The following is a 16443-nucleotide window of genomic DNA, read 5'->3' as shown; positions in this document are numbered from 1 at the left end:
TCCTCCTTTTGTTACCTATATGTGTACTCTTTAACATCTACTGTAAAGTAATCAATGGTACAAATATTCTCCATACACACACATTTATTTTAAGTGCAACAGTAAGGCAACCAAGCGCCATCTGGAGGTCAAAGTAGACGTAGCTGCTACAGTTAGACGCCACAAGTCTGAATGGACTGTAATTCGATTAGCAGACACATTATGCATCTGTGATGGCTTTTACACAAAGACCTCCCTGTTTTCCGTGATATTTGTGATGAAAGCATTTTTAGTGTGCATTCAGACTCTGTGCCATCTACATTTCTCTCATCATTAAACCTTCAAATTATGGGCCTCAATTTTAAGTGTAAGTAGTCAGATGTGAAATTGGAAATATGAAAAAACAAGAATGTTCATTGAAATGATAACCTCAGAATGCCATGTCCAACATGGCTTCAGATGAAGGCCTTACACAGCTTTGTATAAGTAGTTAGAAAATATGTTGCATGACTCTCTCCCTTGTTAGTGTTCTTCCCACTGACTGTGCTCTCCCTCCTCCTCTCCCTGGATCATGCTTCTTTTATTCTCCCTCTCTCAACCTATCCCTGAACCTCTTCATTAACCTTTTTCCTCTGTCCACTGCTCCTCTTGTCTTAAAACCCTCTGTTCTGTCCATCCATCTATCTGTTTCTATGTCTCTTGTCGTCTCTGCATGTACCTGTATGTCCAGATGTACCCAGCACTTCCGATCTCCCATATAGAGGAGTCAAAAAGACCCGTCACCATCCCTGCCTGGTGTAAGAAAGGTTGGGGCCACTGCCAGACACACCCCTTCATAGTCCTGCCCTACCGCTGTCTAGGTAAGAACAACAAACTGGACTGCCATTAGATAATTACTCTACCAAGAGTACACAAGTTGAAATTTACTATTTTATATTTCTAGAGTGACTGTGTGCTTGAGATCATGCCACCTGTCTCAGTAATATTTTACATTTTTGGCCGTTATTTGATAGACAGTGGAAACCGAAAGGTAACGTGGGAATAGAAACAGGGGGACAACCAAATTCAAACCAGGATTATTGCAGTTATGTGTCTTTGACCACTAGACCAACAGGACACCCTTAAGGAATAGTTGAATATTTTGGAAAACATGCATATTCGCATTCGTGCTGAGGTAGATGAAAAGATTAACATCACTCACATGTCTGTCTGTTAAAAATTGTGAAAAGAATTACTGGGAACCAAGCAATCGGCCTGTTCTGAACAGGCATGTGCAGGCAGCTTGTCTGGCTCCTCTTCAGCTCAGGAACTAAAATGGGTAAAAACTAATTTTTAAGTGTTTGTTGACATAACAAGTAGTAACGTGCAACATCTGGTTTGCTTAGTTGTATCGATCTTTTGATTTAACTAATGATGAGCGTATTTCCCAAGTTGAGCTGCTCCTTCTCTTGGTTTGTTGCACAAGGTAGAATAGGCCAGGCCACAATAATATCAATTTTATAGTAATCAACAACACATCCTTTTGAGATATAGGAGATTCCCTTAATCACCATACAACCTTTAGCATTGTGTTTCAGTGGGACCTAAGTTACAACAACACACAGTACATTAAAGAAAATAAAGTGTGACATCATGAATCAAAGCACAAAAATACATCAATAAGCTCATGCCCATGCAAATAATGTATATGCTAACATAATAAGTATGCTTACCATATATGGCTTTATATTGATTTAAAAATACTTTGCATCTCACCCAGCATCACAGCTTTCTAATTGGGTTACTATTGGAACTGTAGATAGGCGGTGATACAAAGGAGAATTTGCAGTTTTACAGTATGGCAGACAAGGCCTTCTGATATAAGCCACCAGGGTGGCAGAAAGGCCTACAATGGATGAGAGAATGACTGAGTGAGTAATAAACAGTAAGTCACCCTGGATTCATGAATCACTTTGATTCTTCCGAACAGTAGAACTGGCTCTAGCTTGTTTGATTTCTGCTGAATTGCCTTATGGATCAAAACTTTCCTTTTATGCATAAGCCCTAAAGACCAGCTTGTAGCATTAGTGCTGTGTGAAGAACAGTTTTTAATTGGATATAGTACTATATACTATATGGTTATACTATTAAACCTCTACTGTATAAAACAAATAAGTCTGCAATTTTGATCTCTATAATACATACGTTTTATATTAACTTTTAGCAAAGCACATTTGTACTTGATGTCCTTGACTTGCTACTGTAGCTGCAGTTTGTCTGCTCAAAGTGCTTGTACGTTACACAACCACACCTTCTGTCTGTCATAATTTATGCACTCTAGCTTATCTATTCTAGTCCACAATATCTACTTATCTACTTGTTTCATGTAATCTGTGCATCGCTCAGCTTGTGTTTATTCATGGACACTCTTTTAACACACTTAAAGTACTCCCACTGCTTTTAATCATCTTACACTGACCTCACTTTATTCTTCAACCCTGCTGCAGAGGGCGAGTATGTGAGCGAGGCCCTGCTGGTGCCTGACCGATGCCGTTTCCTCCACCAGGAGCAGATGGATGCTTGCGAGAGTTACGTGTACTGGCACAACATTGCTAAGGAGGTGAGAATGGCAGATCAACGGCATGTTTCCAATTGTAGAATGACAACCTGTGAGTAAGAAAAACAAAGGGGTTAAAGCATCAGGGTGATTTTTATGAGACTTTCCACTGGGGGCATTTTCATGTACACATTGAACTTTCCAGTGCAGATGAAAAACCTCTTCTGCAGCCAGCCCTAACAGCAATAACAAAGTCAGACTAGACAAGTCTGCCCAGTGGTGTGTTGTGTATCACGTCATACTTTTTGACAGTACGCCTACATGAGTTTTTTAAAAGATCAGAACGGTTTCAAAGTTCAAGTTGTAATTTTCCCTCATTATCACTTCCTGTCAACTTTTTATATTCCCATACGAGAAACTCAGAATTCTGTCTTGCTATATTTAGAATTTTCAGTACTTTATTCAATAAATTCCAAGACCCAATACACTTTGTGTTTTCAACGTAGTGGAATTGATTGCCTCCCTTTCAGGAATGCACTGCAGACAATCTGGAGCTCCACAGCTATGGGATGCTGTTGCCGTGTGGAGACCATTTCCGCGGGGTCGAGTATGTGTGCTGCCCAGGCCGGGGCAGTTCAGGCGGTAAAGGAGAGACGGAGGAAAGAGAAGTCCCCGCTGGTCCGCAGACTCTCACATCCCAGACCAGTGAAAAACTCAACTCTGTGTAAGATGATTCAGCTTGACCACGCAGAGATGTCCAGGGAATAGAGATTCTGTGTAAATGTTAATGACTGTTCCACTTCTCCACAGCACCAAAGTCACAGCCCCCACTCCGAGCCCCTCCCCTGACACAGATGTGGATGAGGCCGATATGGAAGAGGAGGATGATGAAGTGGTAGAAGAGGAGGGGGAGGAGGAAGAGGAAGAGGAGGAGGAAGTTGATGATGAGGAGGTAGAAGAAGAAGAGGAAGAGGAGGCAATACCTGTTAAAGATCCAGAGGAGTATGAATACCCCATTGACTCAGGCCCCTACCAGACATCAGACTATCTGGACTCTTTCTACTACAAGAAAAGCCATAAACCCACCACCTCTGCACCTCTGATGAAGGGAGACATCTGTGAGTGCCCCTAATTTATTCTGTTAATCCTTCGAGTGTTTGTAAAAAGTCTTGGCCTGCAGTGAGTGTTTAGTAGCTATGGATAACAATAGTCTCACTCCTGGCGTATAAACTATGGTGTTTAGTAATGGAAGGGTAGCTCGGTTTTTGTCCAACACATACCGTCTGGCCATACTCCCTACATGCATGCATGCAAACAAGCCTCTCTATCTAAATATTTTAGGGAGCTGTATTTGCTGCTTAATTCTTTCCAGTTCAGCCTCTGGTGAGTCTATACTGACCACTGACCTCACGGCCCGTGTATATCACGTATATGTGCATAACACGCATCCACGTACACAACAAACCTCCAGGCCTCAGCTGACAGCTACTCTGCACAGGAAATGGAGAAGTTGACCACTAGACACATGAACTTGACTAAGAACAAACTCAAGATGGTAAACCATGACAGTGCTCACTGACTGTGTGGGAAACAGTGTAAGCAATTAAAAGAAAAGCCAGAGCCTGTTGATACTTTGTCAGTCGGTTTTGGGTTGGGTGTGTTATGATGCCGTCAGATTGATTTTTGCTGAAATTATTATTAAACCCAACACTACAAAAAGTACAAACCCTCATGCTACACTCTCTCTTAAATACATGTAATACAGCAGATATATATTTTCTATCATTGTACATACTGTATTTTCATTTCAAATATAGGAAAATGTCAAGTATATAAGTAAGTAATAAATGTAAAAACGTAATGCAACAGTACTGCTGTGTACACATATTGATGTCTACTTATCCAGAAATAACGTGACATTGTAACAGATAATACATTAATTTCCATTAAAGTGGAATTTATGTACTGTAACGAATTCAGTTTACTTGATGTCTTAACGCAAATTCCAATTTCTTTATTACAAAAATATCATGGATTACGTTTAATAATCTTGTAAATTGCTTTCCAATATTTGGAATAAGTTAAAAGCCAGAGAATATATAGTAATGATTATTCTTGTGTGTTGCACAGAGTGGTGGTTTCCCTGGTACTCTGCTGAGGTTATAAAAAAAATTTATCTTTAGTCAAAATTCTCTCCAGGACATAGCATAGTTTCACATTGTTGCTTGTTTAATTTTTTCCCTTTCCTCAAATTATAGTGTAACATTGCCCTCTCTCCCTCTTGCTACTTTCTCAGTGCACACCATGTCACATTTTAACCAGGGCTGTTCTTTTAATTACAGGATTGCTCTCTGGCTCTCTGGCTCTTGCGATCTGTGTGACAGTAATAACCTCTGTTTTCTGTCTCTCTCATCTAGTGACTACACCACGGCCCACAGATGGCGTTGATGTTTATTTTGAGAAGCCAGTGGATGACACTGAGCATGCCAACTTCCTGCGTGCCAAAACAGACCTGGAGGAGCGCAGAATGAAGCGCATCAATGAGGTGCCTTTCACAGAGCAAGAACAGGCTATTAGTTTGTTGGCTGGCAGGTCGGACTGAGACTGGCTGTTCCATTGCTCTCATTTTCTAATCTTATTTTTAGAATGACAGGTCACCGACCTGAACATGTTTTGTGTATTCAGGGCGGCAGATAAAGAAAAGAATAATAGAAATGTCACATACGGTGTTAAGAAACAGAGCTGGGTGGTGCGGCCTAAATTTATATTATGGACCATATATATTCCCATGTATAATGAATCCTCTCATAATTTCAATATAATGTTATTTCAGTGCAGCATTAGACACTAGAGTAGTAACCATGTACTGCCAAGAGTTAAAGTTTTTATCAATAAACCAATAATATACTTTGCGATGGTCGTAGAGGCAGTGCTTACACAACACATTAACTATGTAAGTTAAGAATGTATCACACTGCACATCTATGTTTGCGTGCATGTGTTTATCTTACATACACACAATCTCAAGACAGCAGCTGTACAACTTCAAGATTGTCTTTTTGACTTGTGGTTTTACCACAAATACCTTATTTGCCTCACTGCAGTCAAGCCATCTTGCTCAACAGTTTTGATAAGCACCATGTCTTTACAGATGCACAGATGTATTTACTGTTCTTTTATAACCTTATATAAAAAAGACAACTTAGTAAGTCAGACAATGATATCCGCATCATAGTTTTTATTTTCATTTTTAACATACATTCTAACCAGCATTTCTTGTTGTGGTGATAGAGTTGATCAAATGTGTTGTTGTGTCAACTAATGCCCCACTTTTATGAAAGAATAGTTCAATATTTTTCAACATTTTCAATGTTCTCATCTCACTCGCAGCATGACAGTGAATAATTGAATTTCCCAAATAGTTGAACACTCCCTTTTAGCCAAGTTTTTAAAACCAAACCATGTCAAAAATTTGAATGAAGATCAGTGACGTTTTTAACCGGTACACCAGAGTTGCTTGTGTGCACTTTATGTGATGTGACAATGCACACAGTCTACAGCAAAACAAATAGTACAGCCAAAAATAAATATCCTGTTGCATGCCTCTGTCAGTGTGCTATTCATACAGGTTATACCCCATTTCCTACTATGATAGTGTATGTGTTCCTATATAAAAAAATAAACTGGTATCATGTCTCTTTAATTCCTTAGATCATGAAGGAATGGGCAGAGGCAGACAACCAGTCAAAGAATCTGCCAAAGTCAGAGCGACAGGCCCTGAACGAGGTAAGCAGACATTTTTTAACCTGCTGCATTGGGTTTATTTAATAGTTTAAGTTATAATAATAATAATAATAATAATAATAATACATTTTATTTAAAGGCGCCTTTCTCTGCACTCAAGGACACCGTGGAGGGTATACATACATTAGACATTTTAAAAACAGTAAAAAATTCTATACAACAATAACAGACAAAGGCATAGCAATAGACATTCAAGTGGAATAGGCAGTTTTAAACAAATGTGTTTTAAGTTGTGATTTGAAATGGGAGAATGAATCGTAGTTTCTAAGTTGGCGTGGCAAGGAATTCCAGAGACGGGGAGCAGAGCGGCTGAATGCTCTGTTCCCCATGGTGGTGAGGGGACAGACAGGTGTATGGAGGAAGAGGATCTGAAGTAGTGGGAGGGAGTGGGATGATGGAGGAGATCAGACAAATATGTGGGGGCAAGGTTGTGGATTGCCTTGAATGCAAACAGGAGGACTTTGAATTGGATACGTAACTGGACCGGTAGCCAGTGGAGCTGTTGGAGGACAGGAGTGATGTGGTGGTTGGAGGGGATTTGAGCTATGATGCGGGCTGCTGAATTCTGGACCATTTGAAATTTGTGGACAGATTTGTGCGGAAGACTGAAGAGGAGAGAGTTACAGTAACCCAGATGGGAAGTGACTAAACTGTGGAGAGGATGGCGGCAGTGTGGGGGGTAAGGGAGCGGGGGAGGCGATTGATGTTTCGTAGCTGAAAGTAGGCAGACCGGGTAATGTTATTGATGTGGGATTGAAAGGATAGTGTGCTGTCAAGGATGACACCCAGACTCTTAACCTTGGGGGGGGGGGGGGGGGGAAACAAAGCAGTTATCAATAGTAAGAGAAAAACTGTCGGTTTTGGCTAGAGTGGATTTTGTGCCAATGAGGAGAACCTCGGTTGTATTACTGTTTAATTTGAGGAAGTCTTGGGTGAGCCAGGTTTTTATTTCAGAGATGCAATCAGTAAAGGAGGTTGGCGGGAGAGTGGACGACGGTTTAGTGGAGAGGTAGAGCAGGGTGTCATCAGCGTAACAGTAGAAATGAATGTTAAATTTGCTGAAGATATTGCTGACGTTATTCTGTGGCAGTGTAACATGAGCTTTACTCACCCTTGCATCCATTCCCTCATCTTTCCTCTATAAGCACTTCCAGTCTGTGCTGCAAACGCTGGAGGAACAGGTCGCTGGAGAGAGACAGAGGCTGGTGGAAACTCATCTTGCTAGAGTGGAAGCCATACTTAACAACAACCGCCGCCTGGCCCTGGAGAACTACCTTACTGCCGTACAGTCTGAACCCCCTCAGGTAAGTCCATTGTGGTGTGCTGAGGAGGGGTGAAAAACAGCACATATAAAGTTAAACCTGGCAACAATCACAAATCTGCTCTAGATTCTTTTTCTGTGATACATTTTTATCTTACGGTCTGGCATTTCCTCACCCTGTCCTCCTCCAACTCTTGTCTTCCAGCCAGAGCATGTGCTGCAGGCCTTAAAGCGATACATGAACGCAGAGCAGAAGGACCGCAGACACACACTCAGGCATTACCAGCATATTGTGGCTGTCGACCCCCAGAAGGCTGAGCAGATGAAATTCCAGGTGTGTGTCTGAGAGTTTGTGAGGTATTTTCTTTTGAGAGGCTTTTATCCACAGCCATGCTTTTGATATGCAAGGCTGCTTTCTGCTGACCATGAAACGCACAGAACATTGTGTGCTGAAGAGCTCGTAAGTGTTGCGGATAAGTTAATAAATTCTGAACCCACAGAGGGAAAACCAGCTACCAATCTTCTTTTTATTAAACTTAGATTAAAGCCAGTCTTTGCTGAGTTGAAATTTTTATTTGGGCTTTCATTTTTTATTAATTTAAGGAAGCAATTTCGTGCTTCTCTTATCACTGATAAGACCAGTTTGACACACAGCTCCGTGGCCCTTTTTTTGTAAAATGCCTAAGCAGAACGGATTTTTATTTTTTTGCAGGTGTACACACATCTCCATGTAATTGAAGAGAGGATGAACCAGAGTCTTGCACTGCTGTACAAGGACCCTACCTTGGCTGAGGAGCTGCACAATGATATCCGTAAGCTTTAACTACTGTTATCCATCAGTATATCCTTTTTTTCAGTTTTCAAATTTGCAGACCCCTGTGTGTGAAGGTCTTGATGACTTCTGTTTTTTTTTCTTTATTGCCAACTGTAGAGGAGCTGGTCAAGGCAGAAAGAGGAGACATAAGTGAGCTCATGACCACCTCCTTCTCCGAGACCCGCACAACTGAGGAGCTTCTGCCGGCTGAGAGCGAGGAGGAAAAGGATGATGAAGAGGAAGAGGAGAGAGCCTTCCAGAACAGGCCTTATCCTCCACGCATTGGTATATACATCTACATACTACTCATACAAATTCAGTATCCTTAAGTGTGTCCTAATTGTGTAAGTTAGGTGTAAAAACGCCAGGCTGCTGTTGTTTATAATGCTTTTTTCACTCTTTTTTTCTCTAAAGAACTGCAGTCTAATAAGAAAGGTGAGCTGGTATTCAGTGCCATTACAATCCTGGTTTTCTTTCAGTTTACAAGGATTGCAGAGAAGTTACTCTTACTTTAACTCACAGCTACATGTTTTTGTCTTCACCATTAGTGTCTGCAGTTGATGAATATGATTATACCACATCTGAGAGAGGCCCTACTTATGAATATGAGGAAAAGGTAATGATGATCATTTTGGCCATTCTGAAAGGCTGGTGATATTTCAAATAAACTCCGTTTAACAAACACTTTGCTTAGATACAGAAATGTGTGATTTGTTTTTGTATGTTTTCAATGTTTGAGTCCCAAAATCTTCTTATTCTTACACATTCCCTGTCCTCTTAGATCAACACCTCTGTGGAGCTCAAGCAGGTAGTCAACAAACCTCCTGAGATCGAGAGAGATGAACTGGTAAGGGCTAGTATGACAATCATAATGTTTCCGTGTTCAAAAACAAGTGAAGAAATGACTTAGTTCATATTGTCCCTTCATTACAGTACATGTTACTTTTTTTAATGTCTCACTGCACATTTCTCTCTTTTCACAGCAACCCGATGCCTTGGAGACATTTAACCGTGGCGCCATTGTGGGGTTGCTCGTGGTGGCCGTGGCGATTGCCATGGTGATGGTTATCAGCTTGCTGCTGGTGCGCAGAAAGCCATACGGCACTATCAGTCATGGCATCGTAGAGGTACGATCCTAGATAGGCCTTTTTATTTCTTAACAATATTATATGTAATATTTTTGCAAGGAAATGTCTAAAAAGAGTCATACCTCTGTTATACCTGTGTAAACTTTTTTCGGTAATTTTAATCAGTGACACAGAGCGTGTCATACACTATAATATGTGGCCACTCTAGCAGCTCTAACTTCCGTCAAAACATGGGGAACGCCGGAAACACCAGATGATACATTTGGGAGTAATTGTAAATCATACAGTGTCACAGACGTATACTCAGTGACAGTAATGCATCATTTGTTTCTGCCACACAGCATATTTTTTATTTCTTGCCACTTTGCAACACAGTAATACAGTAGAGACCTAATTTTTTGATATCTTTCAATATCAATCCCTAGTTTGATTGGGATACCCCTAGTGGCAGAAAATTACATATTGCACATTTAAAAGACTAGTTTGACATATCTGAAAATATGCTTATAAGATTTGGTTGCAGGAATCTTAGTAAATACCACTGACACAACTGCACGGTAAATATGAAGCTACAGCCAGCAGCTGGTTATCTTACAGTAGAATAACGTAAAGACTGGAAAGATTGCAAAACCGCTATCCTGGCTCTGGCCAAAGATATAAATAGAAAAGAATTACTCTTCCAGCAGCAAGCACATAAACACCGTAAAACTGTGAATTGTCAGTTTACAATTTAATACAAGTTTTTCTATGTATTAACATTATGTAATCTGTTAATTATTGAGATTCCGTGGTGCTGGTTGGCAGATTTTGTCACCTGTGGACAGAGCCAGGCTTGCTGTTTCCCCATGTTTCCAGTCTTGTTAAGCTAAGCTAGCCGGCTGTTGGCTCCAGCTACATACTTACAGTACAGATATGAGAATGGTATTGATCTTTTCATCTAACTCTAGGCAAGAAAATAAATAAGTCTAAGTAGCTCGTAAATTTGTCTTTAGTGTGTAATAATTAGATATTTTGTGTGTCTCGCAGCAGGTTGACCCCATGCTGACGCCAGAGGAACGACAGCTCAACAAAATGCAAAACCATGGCTACGAAAACCCTACCTACAAATTCTTTGAACAGATGAACTGAGGTACTGGGGCTGCCAACAAGTCATGCCTGACCACTAGTTTTGTCGTGCCCCTCCCCCACCACCCCCACTTTTCCTTACAGTGGTGTCCCAGCTACACTCCCTTTGATGGATTTATGATATGTAACAAAGTTGAAATAACTGAATAAGTATGGGGAACCTATTGTAAATGACCAACAACAACCTGTCACCACTACTAGAATGTGAGTAATGACATATGATACAAACTCACATCACCTATGATAATCTAATACTCCTCTGGGGGTAGAGTCTGAGGATTCTTCATACCATTAGCGTTGCCACAGCATTTCATAATCCTGAAAACATTCACCTCATAGACAGGAAAACCATCTCAGTGGCATGACTTGACCCATTGCTCCTCACTAGATGTGAAGTTGAGTGGTACATAATGCTTTATAGTATTTATTTCTTAGTTGTAGACTCTTTTTGTTCAAATTGTACCACAGATATGATGTATCTGTGTAGATGAGTGTGAGTGACAGCCTAGTTAAATGGTGTAATTCTCAATTTGAAACCCACTCAGTGATAAAAGGGCAAATACGAGTTCTTGTCAAGCTGTCCTTATCTCCATGAGCTACTGTAACATTTGACAATACCTCTAATATTAAGACATGAACATTAAGTGAGGATGTGGAGGTGTTTGCTTTGAATGTGTGAGACATTTAGGTTTTCATTTTAAAACATACAGAACTATGTTCTGGTACAAAAAAACATTTTTTTTTTATTCTGAAGATCTGCTCTCATTAGCATTAATTATTTGGCCAAATTTACCAAATATTCCATTTAGCTAATTTAGTCAGTGAATGAGTTTATTTTATTTGTACTTCTACCTAAATAACTGTAAACAGAATAATCAGAAGTCCGTTATGTTAATGAAAGCATGACAACTTGGTGTATGATACTGCTGTATTTATTTGTGTTGTTCTTGTCATTGCTTTTGAAAAGTGGGAAATGTCACCGTTCAAAATGGACACTGTAAATAACGTAAGAAATACTGGTACATACTACTAGATGTAGACATTTCTATGATTAATTTGCATCGATGTTATGGAATAATACATAAAACTAGTAAATTGTGCTGTTGCGAGAAGGAGAAACATTTTCCTAACATGGCTGATTGAAAACGGACTGTTGCAAAAACCAGCACAAGACAACGACACAGTAACTCTTTCTGAATGTATTTAAGGTAGACATTAAGATTCCATCTTCTTTTTCAGTAATGCCTCATTCCCTAGTTGACCTAATAGTAGTAGTGAAGTTCAACACTTCCAACAGACAGAATACATGCGTGGCGTCCTTCTCATCACTTCCTGTAGCAACCTGTTCCTGTTCACATTTGGCAGATGCTTTGGCGTGCTATAATGCACAGAGCAGCGGAGTGTAAAACATATAGTGATGTGAAGTGTCAGTGTGTGTAGTAAGACCACACTCAGGCATGATAGTAGTAAAACATGTTGTATGTCTTTAAATCTCCCAGTTTGACAATTTTGGAAACAACAACATTAAATGTTAGTACTCTGTAGATGCTATATTTAAGTTACTCTCTTCTTAAATAGCTTTTCACTGAATGACTCATTGTAGTTTGTCATATTTATGATCAACATAGTACCCTGTAGGTAAAGAAGAAAGGGATTGCCCCTATTTTCTGGCTGATTGTTAACTGCTTAGTGTTTCAAGTAGAATTTCCTTTAGCCACTTCTATCATAATATCTTGGTTAAGGAAGGTCACATTGTGGGATTTTGCTTTTTGTTTATCAGTCTTTACGTAACTATGCTATAGTAGAGATAATCCATACCAAAATTTCATATTTTATTTATTTATTACTGGTGGAAGTTTTCTTTAAACCCCTGCATTTGTCCATTCAATGTAAAGTTTGTTTACTTATAAGTTGTGTTTTTTTGTAAAGTTTGCTTTGCAATAAGCAAAAAGAGTTTGACTATCAAAGGTGATTTAACATTAATCTTCTGTTTTTCTTGTTAGGCAGGTTAATTGCAGGTTGCGGTTGTGTTATGACAGGTGAAGCGAAGTCATAGCCCTTGTATAATTTGTACAGCTACGTAAGTGAATGAAAACGTATGTTCACAGTTTAAGTCAGTTGATCTTGTAATGATACTACTGAAACCATAGATGAGAATAAGCTTGCCTGTGTTTCCCAAACCACTGAAGGTTTCCTACCAGCATTTAGCAGACTTAGAATGGTGTATACTGTAGTTAATCAAATCACATTTGTACGTACGTCCTCTGTCAAATTCTGGACTTCTTTGTTGGTCTGTACCCTTACTTCCCAACAAAATATAAACATTGTTATTGAGATTTTAATTGCTGCATTATTGCCTTTTACAATGCTGTGTTTTGGATGTAATTATTCTGTATTTTTTATTTCTATGTAATAATCAGTTGAATCAAGGGTCATGCTTTTCACCTGTAATGTAAATTTAGAAGCTTGTATGAGAAAACATTAACAAGTTTATAACATTAAGAAATATGAAGTATAGACAGACACATGGCCTCAGCCTAATTGACAAGGAGTGGCACTAAGCACAAGTAGAACCAAATTACTCAATTTGTGTACAGGTTGCTAAATGTCTGATTTTAATTATACCACATTGATTCTAGGGATGTTGATAGCACCATTAGGAGAGCTGTTCTTCATTTTCATTCAGACCTTTAACCAAAGACATGCTCCACAAATAAGCAGACAGTTATTCCTATTTGGCAAAGATGTTCTCTGTTGTATAACTGTGTTTGCAAGCAATCTGAGAAATTAAAACTGGTCAAGCTAATTAATAGTGTAATAAAAATGAATGACCCATAAAATACTGTGTCTGTGCTTATTGAATTACTTATTCACCGATTTGCAGATGTTCATTCATCCATCTCACAGGGGCAACAGGCAGGAGATTGAAAACTGATGATGTAACCTGTGTGATAAACCCTATGATGTAAAACCCTCCAGTCAAGGGGGGGGGGCTTGTATCTCCTCAGTTGAATTTTTTGGAAATAGAAACCTAAAGTACATTTAGAATATATTTGAATTAGTTTCTTGCCACATTACAATCTAAATTACAATTGGCTTCTGAAATACAAGTCCTACTTTTTTGCGTGGCAGACATTGACATAATAATACATTTGATAGCAAATCTTTTTACAAGATAAAATCTCAATCAAGATAAAGGTCAAGTGTACGATGAGGTTCTCTCAGTTCTCAGTATGGAGTTTCAGTGATTCCTTAAGTCACATTGTGTCATTTCTGTGAGGCCGAAATTAAAGTTCACTTCCTATGTAGGAGAAATACATATCACCTCAGTGCTCTCAACAAAGCAAAATAAACTAAATGGGCTTTATGTTTCCATGAGTTTCCTTCAGTTTTAATGGCCGTATTAAGTTGAGGAAATGAGGGACAGAGGCTACAACATTTCATTTACATTAGAATTCTACAAATAATGGTATTGTCCAGAAAAAAACAACCAACACAAGATACATACAGTGTAGCACTGATCAGTATTTTCCTTTGAACTTAATGTAGTGCAAGGAGTACTGATATACAGTGCTGTAGCTCTGGGTGTTCATTTCCTTTCATTTCTAATTACTGCTTTAATCAAATATAATTCCTGTACTTTATGCTCATCAAATTCACTGCAAAGATCAACTGATTAGCTGTCTAGGCAGTTCCCAAGCAGCAATTTACCTGACTGTCACTAGCGTGGGTAGGCCTCACACTTCCTTCACCCACAAATTACAATGAAGTGTCAAGACCCAGCCCCTGGCCCTGCACAGGATCACTTCTTCCAAACCACAAGATTGACGGGTAGTCCTGCTTACCCAGATTACTGTGAAAAGACTCTGTGTCTGTACAGTGACAGTTTGTCATTGATGCCTCAGCGCACATCAGTCATCTTGGTAGTGGTTCCTCTGAAGTTGACTGCTACCTATACTGCCACTGTGGTAATGTAAGATGACTCATATTAACCATGACTTTTATCACATCATAGTCTGAGTGAGCATTGTGTTTAGTTCACTAACACTTTGATTCATTCAACAAAAGAACAATATGAAACCTCTTAGTATGCAGAGATTAAAACGCTTGATAGGTAGATCAAAGGTGAGTTGCTTACTTGATGAATTAAAAGATAAACATCGTTAACAACATATAATGTGTGTGGGTGCTGAGGGACACACTAGTGCAGACTGAATGAAGATTGTGCATAGACTAGCATTGATCTCAGATACCCCACACAGCTAGACACCTCAGTGAGTCAGCATTGACAATGGTTCTGATGGTTATTGTTAAACTGACAGTCAGGGGATAGTGAGGGGATGCTGAGGAGTGTGGTGTGGGGGACTAACAGTCTTGATATTACTGGAAGGTGAAGCCCTCAGCTCTAGCTGTATCCTTTCCATATGGTGCAAGATGACATTTAAGTGATGGTCTAATGCTAATTTCTCTGAGAGGAATAGATGAGATCACACTGGTTTATAGCAATACTTGACAACTGTTCACACAGAAAAAGGTATGCACAGAACACACACACACACACACAATCTCACCTATAGTCAACAAGTTAAACCTGTGAACACAGCAATTACAAGGAAATCACCATGTGTTTCACACACACACACACACACACACACACACACACACACACACACACACACACACACACACACACACACACACACACACACACACACACACACACACACACACACCCCTTCACCAGAAAGGTGACAAGTGGAAAGGATGCTACTGTGAGTGTGTTTAAATGATATATTTGGAATTTAGTTCTTTAGTATTTGTTTGGCATGCAAGAAAATTTCAAAACAAGTTTATATGTTTGCTTACACTATACTCATGACATAGAAACATCACTACACAGGACAAATGGAGGGCAGCATGCCAAATTTAATTTATTTTACATCAATTATGTTTTCGTATGTTACATGCATAGCCAACGTCATGACCAAAACAACCCTGGTAATGATACGGTAGGCCTCCTGTATGTAACATCAGACACTGCAGCAGAACTTCTGATGACAAACCTAATCGATATTAGATCACTTTCCAATGACGCAATACTAACTAGTGGCACGATCAAAGAACATAATGTTGACATGAGGAATGTACAATTAGTGAAAACTGAATATTCCAATAAATTATCACCTACTGATGAATTCTGTTTTCCTGTTATTGATAATGTAATGTAATGTTAACTTATTACATTCAGTTTCCATATTCAGCCTGATATTACCTCCACTTTAACAGATTTCTGTGGGGGAGGGGGATTTGATTTCCCCCTCACATTATTTTGATTTAGTGATTCATGTACAGGTAACGATTTTCTTGTTTATTTTGTGTACAGGTTATGATTGTTGAACGTGACCATTTCCCAAACAGCCATTTCACTGGACTGCTCTGGGGGACAACAACAGGGAAATGAAATGCCACACGCCAGCCACAACAACGAGACGGTTGTGGTTAGGAAAAAAAGAAAAGGGCAGGACACACCCCGGGTCTCCAGGGTGAAAGTCCTGTGCTGTTTGACCCCATCAACGCCGACCAACCTCCTTGTGCGGATTTTCGGCCCTTCAATACTACTCAGTACCGTAATCGTTCTGTGATCATGAAATAGGCTTACCATTGAAATACATTACTTCAAAATTCGTAATCAACACACTAATATAACGACATTAACACAAATTTACACAAATCAATAGATTAAATAACGTGACCACTTCACAAACTGCCTTGAGACTGGGCTGTACACACACACACACACACACACACACACACACACACACACACACACACACAC

General features: G+C 39.5%; 1 protein-coding gene across 2 annotated transcripts in view; it reads left to right on the top strand.

Annotated features, from left to right (window-relative positions):
• aplp1 (amyloid beta (A4) precursor-like protein 1) overlaps positions 1-13447 on the top strand; it is a 33738-nt gene extending 20291 nt beyond the window's left edge. The window contains exons 3-17 of one of the 2 annotated variants that reach the window (XM_032518317.1): positions 710-839; positions 2466-2578; positions 3046-3239; positions 3326-3633; positions 4933-5060; positions 6227-6301; positions 7465-7623; positions 7786-7914; positions 8293-8392; positions 8512-8679; positions 8809-8829; positions 8943-9010; positions 9176-9241; positions 9378-9521; positions 10512-13447. In XM_032518317.1, the coding sequence (XP_032374208.1) occupies positions 710-839; positions 2466-2578; positions 3046-3239; positions 3326-3633; positions 4933-5060; positions 6227-6301; positions 7465-7623; positions 7786-7914; positions 8293-8392; positions 8512-8679; positions 8809-8829; positions 8943-9010; positions 9176-9241; positions 9378-9521; positions 10512-10610 (1902 nt within the window). In that variant the 3' untranslated portion in view covers positions 10611-13447. Of the gene's footprint in view, positions 1-709; positions 840-2465; positions 2579-3045; positions 3240-3325; positions 3634-4932; positions 5061-6226; positions 6302-7464; positions 7624-7785; positions 7915-8292; positions 8393-8511; positions 8680-8808; positions 8830-8942; positions 9011-9175; positions 9242-9377; positions 9522-10508 lie in introns of both variants that reach the window. The other variant, XM_032518316.1, reaches the window with a different exon arrangement.
• The last annotated feature ends 2996 nt before the right edge of the window (positions 13448-16443 follow it).

The sequence above is a fragment of the Etheostoma spectabile genome, chromosome 6, assembly GCF_008692095.1.
Source record: "Etheostoma spectabile isolate EspeVRDwgs_2016 chromosome 6, UIUC_Espe_1.0, whole genome shotgun sequence".
Lineage (NCBI taxonomy): Eukaryota > Metazoa > Chordata > Actinopteri > Perciformes > Percidae > Etheostoma > Etheostoma spectabile.
Note: the sequence above shows the minus strand (reverse complement) of the source record. Positions and strands in the feature narration are given on the sequence as shown.